The sequence below is a fragment of the Microtus ochrogaster genome, chromosome 4 (assembly GCF_000317375.1).
Source record: "Microtus ochrogaster isolate Prairie Vole_2 chromosome 4, MicOch1.0, whole genome shotgun sequence".
NCBI lineage: Eukaryota > Metazoa > Chordata > Mammalia > Rodentia > Cricetidae > Microtus > Microtus ochrogaster.
Genome location: NC_022011.1, coordinates 32,177,553 through 32,194,989, shown reverse-complemented (window position 1 = coordinate 32,194,989; position 17,437 = coordinate 32,177,553). Strand labels below are relative to the sequence as shown.

The following is a 17,437-nucleotide window of genomic DNA, read 5'->3' as shown; positions in this document are numbered from 1 at the left end:
CCATGTCTGCCTGCACACTGCCGTGTCCTGCCATGAAGATAATGGACTGAACCTCTGAAACTGTGAGCCACTCCAATTAAATGTTTTTTTTTCTTTTTCTTTTTTTTGTTTTTTGTTTTTGATTTTTTGAGACAGGGTTTCTCTGTAGCTTTGGTTCCTGTCCTGGAACTAGCTCTTGTAGACTAGGCTGGCCTCGAACTCACAGAGATCCACCTGTCTCTGCCTCCTGAGTGCTGGGATTAAAGGCGTGCGCCACCACCGCCCGGCTAATGTTTTCTTTTTATAAGCGCCTCACCGGTCATGTTGTCTCTTCACAGCAATGGAAACATTAAGACACTTATTAACCTGCTACATCAGGGGAAAAGACGAGATTTCCAACTCCAAGCCATATAAACCTTCACTCAGGTAATGGCTACAACAGTGAAGCTAAACATAGGCGGAAACTGTTTGAAAGGGTCTCCAAGAAGTCACTCGGGAGAAACTGAGGGGATTCAATGCTTGGGAGCAGGAATCAGAGTAAGACCCAGGTCTGCATGGGTTTGCCCTCACTTCCCAGGCCCCTCCCACTTGCTACAGTACAGTCCTTCCAGCCTGAGGTGTCTGTCAGGCCACCAAGTGCAGGACTTACAGAGTGGCTGGAAAGGAAAACAAGAAAACCCCAAACCTAGTGGTCAGTCCCGAAGCCTGTGGTCAGCTCCAGATTCGGGCGGCCACAGGAGCCGAGTAGTTTGAGAACAGCAATGGCCAAGGAGCCGAGGCCTCAACTGCTCTCTCCAGTGCACACAGGTTTTGGAATTTGAGCTTGCCAAGTAAACAAAGCTCGGAAAACACCTCTGCCCTCCTACAGAAATTACAGAAGGATTTCTACTTATAATACAATTGTTTTGTAGATAAGGCATCTACCCAAATGTACTTGTCTGAACAAAAACTGCAGAGAAGCACCAGTATCATGTGTAAGTATGAGGTCCTCAGCGGTGCCACTCGGATATAAGCCCACCCGCAGCCAGCAGAAGCTCACATGCTGGAGCCTGGTCCCCAGCTATGGTGCTGAGAGGTCAGCATGTGGTGGCACTACAGGAGATGCTGGGAAGCAGGTGGGGCCTCGCTGGAGAAAATGGGTCACTGGAAGGGGACGTCTTTCCAGACCCTGTCTCTTCCCTGCAGCCCTACTGCATATGACGTGGGTTTAAGTCTGAAGCTATGAGCCAAAATAGCCCTTTCCCCGTTAAGGCTCTTTTCCTAAGGACTTTATTCCGGAAGTGAAAAACACATCTGGTGATCGCTTATGCTTGTCCCTGGCATTAAAGGCTAATATTCTTCTGGAGAGAAATGAGATGGCTCAGAATATCTACAATGCATCATTCTCAGCATCTATCATACAAGGAAACATCAGTCAACAAGAGAAGGAGCAAGAGAATGTGGACCACACCCAAGAGGAAAAAAACGAGCCTCAAGTGAAATTCACCTTGAGATGACTCAGATGACGGAATTAAAAGACGAAGATCTAAAAATGGCTATGACTATGCTCAGGAACTCATGGGAAATGACGGCTTTAATGAGTGAACAGGTGGGGATCTCAGAGAATCGAGAACTGTAGGAAGAGTTAAATGGGTATTTCTCCAACAAAAAACTCACACGGCAGGAGGACTAGGGAACTTGAAGACAGTCAACAGAAACAGATCACCCAGGAAACTTAAGACAAAAACAAGAGGAGCAAAAGGCTCGAGTGACTTTGAAAGAACACGAAGCAGTTACGTGCAGCCGGAGTTGAAGAATGGCACCAGAATTGTACCTGAAGGTGTGGTGGCCAATTGTTTTCTAAATCTGTGGAAAACATCAACTTATAAAGAAAATGAGGGCTATGCAATTCAAATGTGACCGCAGAGATGCAGATAAAGGCTCAGGAGGGTTGCAGGTGCCAACAACCTATCACACGCTAGGGATGACAACATGTATTAGGACAGTGCTCTGGGAGAAAATCAGCTGGACAATGGCATTCTCTGTTCTTTCAGGAGACTGGGGTTCAGTTCCCAGCTTTCAATCACATGTAACTCCAGTTCTAGGGAGTCCAGTGTCCTCCTCTGGCCTCTGAAGGTACACACACACTCACGTGTGCGCGTGCACACATACATGCGCGAGCAAACACAAACACACACACATACACACTAAAAAAAAAAAAAAAGGAAACAGGGTCTAAAACGTAGACCCTGCAACATTTTAAAGAGCTGAAAGCAAGACTCACAGTCAGGTCAGAGCTCTCGGCCGAGAAAACGCCATTTAATAATAAAGGATAGAGAAGCTGATGGGAAAGTCCTGAAAGGAACCGTCTGGGCTACAGGGCAAACACCACCAACAGCAGTGTGAGTGTGTGGAAGGGAACAGCAGACTTGTGGCAGAGTCTCGTAGCCCAGCCCACTTCTCTATTCTTTTAACTCCCTTAAACAGTACCTGAGGGTCTGCGGATATGAGGTTTAGAACTTACTCGAGAATAGGTGGCAGTGATGGCGCAGGGAACAGGACAGTGGAGAGGCGGACAGACCAGGGCTCTCAGGGCTCCTGGACAGTGGTACCAACTCCAAGCCTACTGAGCTGACTGTTTCCTTAGTAGAGCTACAGATCAGCTCCTCAGGACCACATTCTCTGTGCTAATTAAGTGTCATTTGTGCCTGGTTCACAGGTGGGGCTTGAGGTCAGCGCGCATATAGCTTTGTCATGCATCGAGCTTCATGTACTGCTCTGCTCAGCTGTCACGCCTGCTACCGTTCCACACCGGCCATGATCTGGCTCCCCAAGTCTCACCACCGGAAACAGCACGAAGGACGGCTCTTATCGAGAGCTACCATTTAGTGTGCTGTTCTGAGTGGAACAAAGTACTGCTCAAGAGATTCATCAATTATTCTTTCTTCCTCTACCCTCCCTATTCTCCCTGCTTCTTTTCCGACCCCTTGTTGACCTCCTTTTTTAGGTAGGAGAGTGGGAGCAAAAACCGAGCTGGAAACCAGTTATCTGGTAGGTTGTCTGGGGAAGAACTTGGGGTTCAGATGCTCTTTGGTTTACCGTAGGCTTGAGCAACTGACTTGAGTCCTGCAGCAACCTGATCAGGGAGAAGACAACTTCCGTCTGTGTGGGATGGGCTGGTGACCTTGGGTGTGGGGAGCAGTGGGCTCAGTCACTGCACTGATTTCAGTCCAGTGAGCCTTCTGTTGCTTGCCTCTGCGCCTTCCTCATGAGAGCCTTACTTCCTGTGTGTCTGCTGAATGAGCATTTTCTGACTGATGGCACCACGCACTTACTAAAGTGCTGCCCTGCAGTTTCAAACAGGCTGCGTTCTAGGCTCACATTCACGCTGACCTCCAAAATGAAAGTGGGAGCACCCCAAGGGCAGGAGTAACGGCCTTCACATTTCTAACCTTCTGCCCTCTGGTATCTAGCACAGCATAAAGCACCTATTAAATGTTTAATAAATGCATGATTTTTTTTAAAGATTCTGGGGGCTGGATGACTTAGTGATTAAGAGCACTTGCTGCCCTTCCAGAGGTCCTGACTTGGTTCCCAGCACCCACATCAGGCAGCTCACAACCTAGGACCACATCTGTAGCTCCAGGTCCTAGGGATCTGATGCCTTCTTCAACCTGCACACATATGACATACCCATCAGACACACACACACACACATAAATTAAAAAAAAAAAAAAAAACCCTTGCTGGACTGGGGAGTTGGCTCAGCAGTTAAGAGCACTGGCTGCTTTCCCAGAGGACCTAGGTTTGATTTGCAGCACCCATATGGCTCACAACTGTAAGTCCAGCTCCAGGGGATCTGACACCCTCTTCTGGACTCTGCAGACACCAGGCTCACATGTGACACATGGACATACATGCATGAAAAACATCCATACACATAAACTGAAACAAAAATCCTTGCACGAACACCTTCCTGCTCTGACGGCATATGGAGACCAGGAGGAGAGAGTCTGCACTGACTCGGGATACAAATGCCACTCCTGGGTTCATGTCAGTCTCATGAGGTGGAGTGGCAAAGGCCATCACTCTGACTGCTGGAAACTGGAAGAGGACTGGACAGTCACACCCCCGAGTGGCCCTGAGAAGCCTCCTGACTCTGCAGTGGGAAGCCAGTCTTTTCTGTAACTGCCCACACAGAGGAGAGTGGCAGCTGGGGAGGAGCTGGCATCTGCAAAGTCACATCACCATGAAACAACAGCGCTCTCCCCATCAGCAGGCTGTCAAACTTGGAATCTTGATGTGGGAAGGTCATCTGTCTACCTGTTGCTTTCATTGGTTAATTAATAAAGAAATTGCTTGGCCTGATAGGTCAGAACATAGGTGGGTGGAGTAGACAGAACAGAATGCTGGGAAGAAGGGAAGTGAGGTCAGACGCTATGGAGTCAGCCACCAGGTCAGACATGCTGAATCTTTCCCAGTAAGCCACCACCTTGTGGTGCTACACAGATTATTAGAAATGGGTTAATCAAGATGTGAGAATTAGCCAATAAGAGGCTAGAACTAATGGGTCAGGCAGCGTTTAAAAGAATACAGTTTCCATGTTATTATTTCCAGGGCTAAGCTAGCTGTGTAGGAGCTGGGCAGGATGAAAAGCAGGCCTGCCCGCAGCTCTATCTACAGAATCTGTGATTGTATCACATGCCTGGAATACAGAGACACTCTGCTCGCTCTTCATGGCTAAGCCTTAATGCTTCTTCTAAACATTTGCGGTCAAGGGGCTGAAGGGACTTGTCTGGCTGCGAGGAAAGACAGTAGCCTACTATTCCCAACGTGTGAACATGAATACAAATGTGGTTTGAAAATCTGACAGTTAAGCTGTGACTGTCCTTCCTGCATCTGCTGGGACAGGGCTACTGGGTGGCTCTGGTGAGGGAGAGAGACAGACAACGGCTGCTGTTGCCCTGAAGTAGTTACACTGGGCCAGGAGAGGTGGGACCTGGAACCCCAAATGAAGCTGTACCTGTGCAGAAGGCCACGAACACTGACCTATTGACTAGAACTTCATGGGAAGTTCGAATGTTGCAGATCATAAGCCAAAATTATCTTGGCCCCTCTTGTTTTTATTAAATTTTGATTTTATGTGCCTGGGCATTTGTGCCTGTATGTATGCATGTATGTGTACCATATGCCTACTACCTTAGGAAGCCAGAATAGGATGCTGGATCCCCAGAAACTGGCAGTTACAGATGGCTGTGAGCCATCACGTGGGTGCTGGGACTTGAACCCGGGTCCTCTGGAAGAGTAATCAGTGCTCTTAACTGTGGAGTCATCTCTCCAGCCCCGCTGGCTGTCTGCTCAGTGTCAAGGTGACCAAGCATTCTGGTGACTGCAGATCTTCAGTAGGTCACTACCTACCAACCTCAAAGCCAAGAATGTCATCACAGAGCTGCTCTGTCCCTCTGCTCTGCTGTCACTTGTTCAGTTAATGTCCCCACCAATATACTCTGTAGGCACACCGACTTATGACTTTAAGCTCACGACACCTCTTCTACAGCAGATGTCATTCAGCACAATCTAACGCCCTCTGGAGCAAGAACACTAACACAGGAGTTCAGAGTGATAGTCAATCTTGACAGGACTTGGAATCACTACGAAAACACCTCTGGTTGTGTCTGAGAGCAATTTCTAAGATTAGATCAAAAGTGGGTGGCCCCATCCCATGGGCTGGGTTCTGGCTGCGTAAGGAGAAAGTGGGCTAAGCACCAGCGCTCACTCCTCTCTGCTTGCTGTGGGCCCACTGTGACCAGCCCACTGTGGCCAGCGTCCACTGTGATCAGCCGCCTCCATTCCGGCCACCAGGATGACCTGCATCCTTCGGGACTAGGAGCCCAAACCCTTTGTTCCTTGAATTTCACTGATCCCACCAATGAGAAAAACAACTAATACACACCATCTCAAAAGTGCCCCAAGAAAGACTTTCTTACCTTCTCTTCGGTCATTTCTGAGGACCCTCACTTTCTCGATTTTTCCCAATAAGGCCCCGTCCTCAGCTAAGGAAAGAAAAGAGAGAATAGTGAACCTCCAGTCTACACAGGCTGGATATTCCCTCTTCCCTCTTGCCTCTGCCTCTTCCCTCTTGCCTCTGGAGGACATTACTTCCCTGCCCCAGGTGCCTGCTCCACTCTCTGCTGCATTAGGTCACCCCTCCCACACACCCCAAACCAGGAAGGAAGGCGATGCCAGAGGTGGGGCTGTGAAACTCACGGTCATTGCTGTAGTCATCCACCAAGATTATCTCCTTGATGAGATGCGGTGGACTCCTCTTAAGGACACTGACAACAGACAGAGGGACAGAGCCTTGTAAGGGCAGAGCTCTGCTTGGAGCTGCCTCTCCCTTGCGGTCCCCAGTCTTGGCTAGAGGAGCCAATAGCTACCCCAGCTACCCCATGCCCCATGCTTGGCAGATGGATGCGATGCACTCGTCTGTAGCTCCCGCTGTTTGTGCCTGAGACGCAGCTGCTGTTAGGTACCCCACCCTTCCTGTGAGACCCTGGACCCTGGAGTTATCTGTTGGCCTCACCTGACCACCGTCCGCAGCAACGCTGATCTGGCTTCATTGTGAAATGTGATCACCACACTGGTGGCTGGCAGGTCTACCCGCCACTGCTTCCGCTGACACCTGAGGAGGAAGAAGAGGATCCTGTGAGCATAGCACAACTGGCCAGGGCCACCCCGGCTGACAAGCAGAGTGGGCTGCCAAGACCTAAGGACCGCGGTGAGTCCAGCAGCTATGGGGGGTTCCGGCACAGATTGGACATATGGAAGCACAAGATACAACCAGATTCTGCTTACAGACAAGGGCATTCTGCAAGCTGTATGAGCTCAGAGCAGGCTTCTAACATGTAAAACGTGTGTTCCAAAGCAGTGAAACCCTCCCACCTCCAGGCAGACGCACCTCAGTCACATGCCTGCCTCAGTTCTCAGCGGCTATCTCTGGGGGACGGCACGTTGCCTGTAACAGGCATGTGCTGTTTGGGGGACTGGCTCTCACAGTAACAGCTTATTGACTGCTATCCTTCACACTGCCTGCCAGGCTTCCTCCTAGTAACCTGGTGAGTGTGCTCATGGAAACAGGGCTGCCAGGTGGACAGGCACATTAGAACTACCTCAGGAACAAGGGCATAGGACCTCTTCGTTCGACTCTGTGGATGCCAGTTTTAAAGCCATACCTCTTCTGGGCCTTGGCAGAAATTTTCAAGTATCACATGGTCAAAACACTCAGCACGACAGGACCCAGCTCAGCAGAACCCACACGAGGACTCCTTTCAGGCCCATCTGGGGATGCCAGCACAGAGTAGTGTCCCAGAGTCTCCACACAGTCCTCTGGGAGGATGGGGGACTTGTCAGAGCCTCAGGAAAACTGTCAGCTATGTCTGAATGCAGCCAGAGTACTGAGTCACCAATGGTGCTGCCACCGACTCCAGACTGAGTGGGAGCCCAGCCATGCAGCAGGGTTAAGGGGTGTACTGAATTGAGGGGGCAACTGTGAACCCCAAGGGGATCCAGTCCCTGCCCCAGGCTCCTCCATGTCCATTCTTGTCATCTCTTCGGGTGGCAGAGTCTTCCACAGCCCCACTCATGGAAGACTCAGTTTACCTGGCAGCTTCATCATCAGTCCCGACCAGTATCTCTCTTGAATGGAAGTAAGTGGGAGGAGGAGATGGACTACAGAGCCCTGGAGCTGAGCCATGGCTTAGCACTCAGCCGCTGAGCAATGGAACATCGGAGGGCAGCACTCCCCCAGATCTCACAACACGAGCTCAGACCCCTCCCCCAGGTCTCACAACACGAGCTCAGACCCCTCCCCCAGGTCTCACAACACGAGCTCAGACCCCTCCCCCTGGTCTCAATACAAGCTCAGACCCACAGATTCTGAGCTTAAGCAAGGGAAGCAGCGTAATTAGAAGGCAATTAGGCTAGGATTGCAGAAGGGGCGCCTTTGGTTAATTTTAGTCATTATAGTAAGTTCCTTTTAATTAATCACCAAAAAAAAATGTGTAACAGTTGTTTTGGGGGCTGGGGGAACGAATTCTACAGTTAGTATCTGGTCTCACTGTAAGTGAGCCTTCATGGACAGGCAAACTGATAAAAATTAGCAGAAACTTATATTACAGAATCTGTAAAGCTTCAACTGTAAACAAATTACCAGATGATGTCACTGTCAAGAAGTCAACCTGGAATGCTACAGGAGGGAGGACTCCATGCTTTGGGGCCACATCACCCCCTGCAGCCAGGTCTCCTCTTGGACCAGCAGGAGACTGAGCCAGCGGATCTGGGCTCACAGGGCTGGCTGGGGATGCGGGAAACCCGGGGCAGCATTCTTCATTCTCAAACTGCTGGATTCGAGGCCCAACCAGTCATGCCCTGTTCTCTCGTTTCCCCTTTCTCTGCAGGAAGCTCATCTTCTAGGAGCTTTCGGAAGTCTCCTGGGCTCTGGAGCATTTTCTGGGAGAAGCAGGCTGCTGCTTCCCACCGCTTTATTAAAACTCCTCTACATATTCATAAGGCTCTGGGCCTTGGCAGTCATGAGGCTTCAGCAGGATCCCATCCTAAGGCAGAGGAGTAACAGGCAGGAACTGAAGGATCTCACACCCCATGGGTTGGAGTGTGTGCATGAATCCAGATAAGCCTCACAGTCAACCAAGATGGGGCCCCAGGGGAATCTCTTTAAAAAGAAAAGCAACGCATCCTGCTGTAAAGAGTCCTCTAGGCCTGTCAGCCAGTCCTTGCTGCTCCAGAGGCACTGGGGAATGGGAGGCAGCGGGTAAGAGTCAGCTGTAGGGTGCTTCTTCTGTCCTGTGAGGACCGAGCAGCTACAGCAACAGGGGGCTGCAGCTGGGTTCTCTTTTCCAGAGCCACACCGCTAGCAGCCCGCCCAGGACCCTAGCTCACTTGAGGCTTCAAAGACTTGGTGTGACATAGTCATTGTCGAAGCTTCCTGTCCTTTAAATGGTGACTTGACAAACCAGATACATACAGAGAAAACACACACGCACGCACGCGCACACGCGCGCGCACACACACACACACACACACACACACACACGCCACGTGCGCACGCGATCAACACTAAATAGATTCAGTAGGTTGTATTTATAAATATTCAAGAAACAGTAACAATAATAATTAAAGAGAAACAGGCCATGAATTTGAGAAGGGAATAGTGGAGGGGCTGGGGAAAACTACATACAGTAGTTTTAATTCATATATGAATTAAAAAAGTAAAATGAAAAGATTTTAAAAAACCCATAGTCTAGCTAGAAAGAGGCCAAGAAGAATCCTGCTTCTCCTGAACATGACTCTCACCTTTGCAAACACTAGGTCTTCCCCCATCTCTGCTTTATTTTTTCCTGGAGCAAATCAAAGCTATGGTTGACTCTCAGGGACAGACCAATGCTACATTCACAGACTGAATGATCCTAAATACTGTTGGAGCATTTGTAAAGATTAATGTGCGTCACGGTGACCAGACCTTGATATGGTGGCCTTGTTGATCCTGGCATGGGTAGCACAAGGGTGAGGCTGAGGACACACAGTATGCCTAAGGTGAGGGCCAAGTTCTGGCTACAATAAGGTCACCAGGGTGATGTGGGTCCCTGGATCTCTTGGCAGGCAACCTCACCTCACATGACATCAAGACACCCACAGTGTAGTGTGCACTGGCTAATGTAGAGACAAAAACAAGCAAGCAGGTCTTCACTTGTAGTCATGTCTTAACAGTCTGCAATGCTGCCATCTAGTTCAGAATTTCAAATGGAACAGCTCGTGACAGGCAATAGTAGCCATTCCTGTGTCCCTTTCTGCCTCAACCCCATTGTCAGGGGAGGAACCGCTACTCCAGATTTGTTGCTCAGTTATCCCGAGGTATGTTTTCAACAAGTCACACACACGAAAGACAGACATACCTACTCCTGAACAACACAGCATCTCCGTGGGCCCAGACTGATGTGGAGGACAACAGAGAATTACTGCTCACCTGGGCGTTCAGCTTGGCCACACAACCCTGCTTGTTCAGGTCACACGGTCCCTTCCTACTCTTCAGCAGGGACACTCAGTCACTCCATGCTGCTCACGTGGTGGAGACACCATGTGACAGCTAAGCCGTGCCCCATTCCTGTTTCACTCCATTGCGAACCTAAGGTCACATGGCCTTCTATTTCTTGAGTGGTTTTGGTAATAACATTTTCCTAGAAAATTACTCATTCCCTTTAAAAGTTTCAAATTTCTTAGCATAATCGTATACTTGCCGTTTTCTTGTGATTTCAGCTACTCTTCAGCACGCATTATCTACTATCTGACCATGCTTACCCCTGGAGATGGAGTTGGGGATGAGCTGCACACTGTCCTCTGCGCTGGTTCACTTTCCTGGTCTGCTCACCTTTCCTCCCCGCCTCCCTTCCTCGGTTACAGGTTCATCCTGCTGTCCTGCCACCTTGGGAAGGAACACGCCAGGCTGCCCCAGCTAAGAAACAAAGTTGACTTGGACTGATTCGGTCCCCACCTGGAAACATGGTAAGTTCTGTTCTGGCCAAGAGCAGTTAGGGGTAGGGGCACCACCTGGCTCTGTGAAGATACTGCAGAGGTGTTTGCTCTACCCTGAGCTGAGGTCTGCTCCTGCAGCCCCATGGCTGCTCTCACTGCTGCCTTTCCCACTCACTCAGCACTTGTACGCACGTGAGTCTCCACAACATGCTAACAGCCAAAAGTCTTGAAAATCAGAGGAACTGGAAATAGATCCTCTTTCTCAGCTGGTGTATGGAAATGCAGGAAGGCTGTTGCCACCCTGACATGGGGATGTTGACCACGAGCAGAGCCAGTGACACACTGGAGGTCTGAATGCCTCTGTCCTTCTACTGTGCTTGCCCACAGAAAATACTGGTCAGTTCCTCGGTCAGGGGAAGACAGCTCTGTCATCTCAGTGTCTGCCATGGCAATTGCTACAACGTTCCCCAGAGTATCTGGAACAGCATTGTCTACCTGCTGTGTGGTTAGGGCTCTTGCCAAGCCATAGCTGACCACTCATATGGGGCTGGCACAGGGCAGGCAGCTGCTGGAAGACTACAGACTGCTGACCACTACAAAGCCTGAGCTGGCTGGGAGGGGGGGTCAGCAGGTCACCAGACTCATGCATGGAGCTTAGTAAGATGCAGGTGCCTGGTGCTGTAGCTCCCTTGACCTAACAAGCAGACCAGGCACAAAAACAAAACAAAACAAAACAAAACAAAACAAAACAAAACAAAACAAAACACCCAGGTTAAGCTGAAACAGCTGTCCTTAGATTCATTTAAAAATATTTTTTTAAGTTTTCATATACACATGTATTTGTGTTAAGCCTATTTCCCACATACCCTCTTCCTTCCCAAGAGTCTCCTTTGCTCTAACCTAAACAATTTTATTTCTACTTTTATGCCATACATACATGATTTTATGCATTTATATAAAAAATTTAGGATCTGAAAGTGACAGGAAACATGGGATGTCTTTCTGAGATAATATGGTTATCCCACATTGCATCAATTTTCCTGCAGATGGCATGACTTTGTTCCTTCTCTATGGCTGAAAACAATCCCAGTTTCCTTGTCTTTCCCCATGCTGGTGGCAGCTGGGTTGCTCTGACTAGAGCTGCAGAGAACACCTGTGTGCAAATGTCTGCCTGTGTGATCTTGACTTGGATGTCCTCTAGGTAAATCCCCAGTGGTGGAGTGGCTGGGTCATCAGAACCTCGTATCTGGGTTTCTGTGAGAACTCCACACTGACTTCCTTTTATGAGACATGGGAGATGCTGTTCATGGCAGCATGTTCTGCCGTCCCTGCCCTGACCACAGTCACAGCACAGAGCAGACCCAGCCAGCATGCTAAGCTGGAAATGGTCCCACCCCATCCCTACCTGGGCCAGATGCATGTCTCTAGCTCTTTCCTCTGTCTCTCAAAACAATACAGGCGGTTGCTATGGAATCTCCTAGAAGCCTAGGTGAGCAATTGGGTAACTTGTGAAGTAGAAATGGAAGCAGAAGAGGAAAAACAGTTAAAAGAACCAAACCAGCTGTTATATAATGTTTGCTTAATCAAAATGCTCGTAGTGACCCTCCCAACAGCAGGGGCGGGACATCCAGCCACCAGCTGGCTCCCAGCTAGTCCTGATATCTACCCAGACTGTTCTGAGTCTTTTAGCACCAGAGAGCCAAACTTAAAGTATTTAATGACCTTTTCAGGCTGCTCTGGAATTAAGCTTCTTAAGGTCTGGCTGCCAGCAGGTCTGACAAGCCCCATTCACCCTGGGTTTGTCTCATGTCACCATTGTTAACCTAAAACAGTTTTCTCACGTCCTGTAGCCTGGCACCACACACTGCAAACATATTAAGAGCCAAGTTCAAAAGCACACTAATCATCCCGTGACACAAGACACAGTCTATCTACTGGCTGCTCTGCCTCTGAAAGCTTCCCACCCTTTGGGAAGCCAAGGGTCTAAGAGGAAAGCGCACGCGCACACGGACACCCCACCAGGGCTGGTAGACCTGCTGAGGGTGTAAGAGGAAGGCATGGACGCACTGTGCGCATACATACGTGCACACCCCAGGGCCAGCAGACCAGCTAGCTCTCTACACACTGGACAGCTGTGAGGTTATACCCTGCTCACGGAAGACAGTGTGCACCTGCAGAGCCTCAAGCGATGCTCTCAGCAAGCTGAGCTGTCGTGTGAGGGAGGGAGGCTCTTTCACAGGGCCATCACCTACACTCCCTCCATTGGCTCATGATTTCCAGAAACTAAATAAACAAAAAATTTTCAGGTGGTGGCGCATGCCTTTAATCCCAGCACTCGGGAGGCAGAGGCAGGCGGATCTCTGGGAGTTTGAGGCCAGCCTGGTCTACAAGAGCTAGTTCCGGGACAGGCACCAAAAACTACAGAGAAACCCTGTCTTGAAAAACCAAAAAAAAAAAAAAAATTTTTTTTTTTTTCAAAAGAGTTAAAAACTATTGGACGCTGAGCAAACAACAGCCTTGGATAGAGTGTGCACTTTCTTAATTTTAGCACAGCTCGCAGCAGTGAGCACTTGCCCTTAGGGCTGGAGTCACTTCTGAGAGTCAAAGCAAGAACTGTCCTTTTAACTCATTCCTCCTGAGGGCAGGGACCCCTCCCAGAAGCTCAACTGCTGAGCAGCTGGGAGGAACCACAGTCCATCCCTTCCCCTTGCTGGGCCAGATGCCCACTGTGGTCCTCAGCTGTAGACGCCCTCTAACTCCAGCGTCCCATGTGGGACGACCCAGGTCTGGTTCCCACAGACCCAGCCATGCCTCCATTTGCTCTACTCCTAAGTGCCAAGGCAACCTTCCCAGGGACTGCTGGGGTGAGCCGCTTACTTTCCCTCCTATGCCGAGCTCCTCCAGGCCAAATGCCAGTGTCTCTGTGGAAGTTATTCTCCCTATATGGAGCTGCCGATGGCAAGACTATGACTTCTGCACAGCAAGTGGTCTGGGAATCGCCTAACCACAGATGCCTTCAATGTTCTGTGTTTTGGCACTTTTGGCAAACAGGTCAGCTGGCAACTGCAGGCTGTGCTGGCCCCTGTGCTCTCAAAGGTGAAGGACGACTAACAGGCGTGTAATTGCTGGGTATGTGGAGGTGGCCGTGAACCTCCATATGGTGGACAGGACAGCATCACTGCCCATTTCTCCAAGCGCTGTGGCCTGCTGAGCTCTCTTAACTCACTCATGGTGAGTCCACAGCCTTTCTTCCGAGTCTTGGGGAAGAACAACCTCCCTCTGACGACAAAATGTCAACCATGATGACAATGACTGGCCCTGGGCCCCGAGACGTCAAGAGTTGCTGTGTTTCAGTCCAGTCTTCACCCGCAACACCGGGGCCTCTGTGTATCTGCAGGCAAGTATGCCTGTCCAGCAGGGCAGACTCATCCCTGTCACCCTCTTCTTGTGGACTCTGGTTTGGGAGGGTGAGCCTCTATCAAAGACAAGTTCACTTGCTTCCTGGGTCATGAGTAGCTATGCTGACATCTGGGCCAAGGACAATGGCAGCAAGTCCTGGAGGTTCCTGGGACAGATCAGCTTCTGAATCAGAGGAGAGAGCCACTGAAGAAAAGCCCGCTTCCGCCCCTCCGTGGCTGGTCTGGAAACAATCAAGATGCATGGAGCTGCGGCAGCCTTCCTGCACAGGCAAAGATGACGAGGCAGAAAACCAAAAGGTTGAGGCAGGGCTGAGGAAAGCTGAAGCGCTCCCAGCCCGAGACTCGGTCTCAGATGGCCACTTCCAGATTCCTTGCTCAACAGTGTCCCCATACCATAAATTCCTGCCATGGGAATGCTCCAGGCCTCCCTGACAGCGTTCCTCAGGGAACACAGTGTGACAAGGCACACCTACATTCCAGGAAAACCACAGCTTCTGTGGATCTGTGCACTGTGAACTTAGTGTTTCCAGGAAGCAGGGGAAAGCTGTCCCTGGGAAGGCAAAGGCTCCGGAAGTGGAAGCGTATCAGTGATGTGACCAGGATCCTACAAACCCACAAGAAGCTCCAGCCGGAACCAGATAGAGACCTTGGGTCACAAGGCAGGGAGCTGACTCATGCAAAGGCACAGACCACCAAGCCTGACAAATGGAGTTCCATTCCTGGACCCATACAGCAGCAGGAGAGAACCAAGTCCTGCAAGCTGTCCTCTGACTTCTACACATGCATTATTGTGCGCATGCATGCACACACATGCGCGTGCACACACACACAAATAAAACATTAAAAAATTGAAAGATGTAATAAAGTAAGTTGGGGTACACCACAGGAGGAAGCATAAAACTACCTCACACCAGTGCAGCTTTCCTGTGTGTACAGACACTGTGCAAATCAATATTTAAATCGTGTGTGTATGCAGTGCCTTCAGAGGTCAGGAGAGGGCATCAGATCTCCTGGAGGAAGAGTAACAGGCCTTTGTGAGGCACCTGATGTGGATGATGGGCACTGAACTCGGGTCGTCTGCAAGAGACTTCACATCTGTGAAATCTCGCCATTCTCCAAACAACACTCTCTTTAAAAAAATGATTACAGGGGGCTGGAGAGGTGACTATGAGCACTGGCTGCTTTTCCAGGTGAGTAAGGTTCAATTTCTAGCACTCACATGGTGGCTCACCACCCCCTGGAGCTCCAGGTCCAGGGTACCTGAATGCTGGGCCTCCAGCAGCATTACTCTTGGAGTGGTGCAAAGATACACATGCAGGCAAAACACCCATACACACAAAAAAGCCCCCCCCAAAAAATTAAGATAATTATAATAATCGATCTAATCCCAGATATCAAATAAAACAAAACGTGGATGGGCCAAAGAAAAGCATATGTGCTCCTCGTTAAGAGGAGGCATGGTTTTAATCTCAGTATTACACCAACAACTGTCTAATTACGACTTTTGCTAAAAATGGCAACTAATTGAGTTACAAGTAGAAAAGAAAACTTTGTTAACCAATTAGAGGGGAAGATAAAGCAAAGACTAGTAAGTGAAGCAAAACCATACCTACAGTAGAGCAGGCCACTGAACTGGCAAGAAAGCTGGCGGGGAGGAGGGGGAGAAGGAGGCCGGAAGCCTGGTGTCCTGCCTACTTTTCCACAATGGCTGCCTTCTGTCATGGGCTAAACCAGCACAAGGTTCTCAGAGGCTGAGTGGCATCCCCACCATGCTTTTGGACTGGTAGTCTCCAAAACCATGAACCAAATAAAATTTACCTTCACCTCAGAATTTATTCAGTCTTTGGTACTCTGCTACAGGAGCAGAAAAAGGACCAAGATACAAATTCAAGGTAAACTGGCCCTCGGAAGTGAAGGATAACAGAAGACCTACTACATAGCAAGAATAAATGGCAGGGCCTGTGAGACACACCACTTGTCTCCACTGCTGAAGAGGCTGAGGCAGAAGACTGGCAAACTAAAGTGTTGCGGGAGGTCCTTCCGCTCCTCCAGCCTATAGCCGCTGAGATACCCGCCCATTGGGGCGTGGTCTCTCTCCCTTTAAAAAAGCGGCCACTTCCTTCTCTCGCTCTCTTCACTTCCTGCTCGGCTGGCGGCTAGACCCCCTTCCTGGTCGTACAGAGGGCTGACGGTGATCTGTAAGTTTTTTTCCCCTTTAAATAAATACTACCCTGTTAATTATAATTCCAAACTGCTGTGACATCGTTTGTAACTTACGTCTACACTAAAGGTCTGCCTGGGCCACAGAATGGGAAATCTAATGGACTCTGTTTCAAAAGTAAACCAGGTCTGGGATGGAGTTCAGCGGTAGAGGGCTTGCCTAGCAAGAGCAAGCCCTGGCTCAACCCCTAGTCCAGGGCAAAACAAAATAAAGACAAGTAAAGCAGCCTATGAGTGCCCTGCAGGCTAAACCATGTACAGAATGAGAACGTGACAACGGTATAACCCAGGAACATACCCTCCCATAGGCCAGCCTACGACACTGCAGAGGCCTGCGACGGTGGAGGGAATATAGACTGTCAGGGGACCCAGGTTTCCAACGTGGCAGTCAGGCTGTGGCACTCAAACAATTCTGTGTACTTTAAACCGTGTTCAACATACCTAGAAAATGTATAGAGGAAAGGAGAGGGAGGCTCGGAGTATGGCGCAGCCAGCAAAGTTTCTACATAAACATAAAAAACTGAGTCTTCGCCCTGGGAAAAGTCAGGAGCAGGAAATCCCAGCACTGGAGGAGAGAGGGTAGAGACAGGCAGATGGTGGAGCTCACTAGCTGCTAGCCCAAACCAACTCAATGAGCTAACTCCAGGTTAAGTGAGAGACCCTGTCTCAAAAAATGAAGAGGAGAACAGTTAAGGAAGATACCCTACATCTGTCTGCTACAAATTGAACACACACACACACACACACACACACACACACACACACACACACAGAGGACATGAAGACACGGCCCCTATATGCAGGCATGTTCATGCTGCCCCTACCTGCTTAGCTAGAGGTGTGTGATCTCTCTGATTCTCAGTTTTCTCCCTGACTTGATGTGGGAACAATAATAAACACACCTGCCTTTAAGATCACTGTGGGAGGACGCAAGCGGTGCGGCGGTAGACGCAAGCAGCGGAACGGGCGCACAATAACAAGAGCAGATCGCCCCACTACAATTAAATCAAAGAGGTAGGCCTTTTGTTGGTGAGGTCACTGGCAAACGGGGAGCCTGGTCCTGTTCCTGAAGACCCTTCGGAGGGGTGAGAGGGTTCTTGGCCTGCTGCAGGAACCAGGAAACAGAGCGAGGGCATTTTGGAAGCAGAACTCTTGGCCAGCAGGAAAACCTGATCCGGTTTTTTGTTTGATCCTCCTATATGCTAAAAATGGCAACTAATTGAGTTACAAGTAGAAAAGAAAACTTTGTTAACCAATTAGAGGGGAAGATAAAGCAAAGACTAGTAAGTGAAGCA

General features: G+C 49.6%; 1 protein-coding gene across 1 annotated transcript in view; it reads right to left on the bottom strand.

Moving 5' to 3' along the window:
• The window catches only part of Galnt2 (polypeptide N-acetylgalactosaminyltransferase 2), a 134,091-nt gene that overhangs the window by 19,217 nt on the left and 97,437 nt on the right, over window positions 1-17,437 (bottom strand). Inside the window, exons 4-6 of the mRNA XM_005345870.2 lie at window positions 6,542-6,640; window positions 6,226-6,293; window positions 5,946-6,011 (exon numbers count right to left, since the gene is read on the bottom strand). Of these exons, the coding sequence (XP_005345927.1) occupies window positions 5,946-6,011; window positions 6,226-6,293; window positions 6,542-6,640 (233 nt within the window). The remainder of the gene's footprint in view (window positions 1-5,945; window positions 6,012-6,225; window positions 6,294-6,541; window positions 6,641-17,437) is intronic.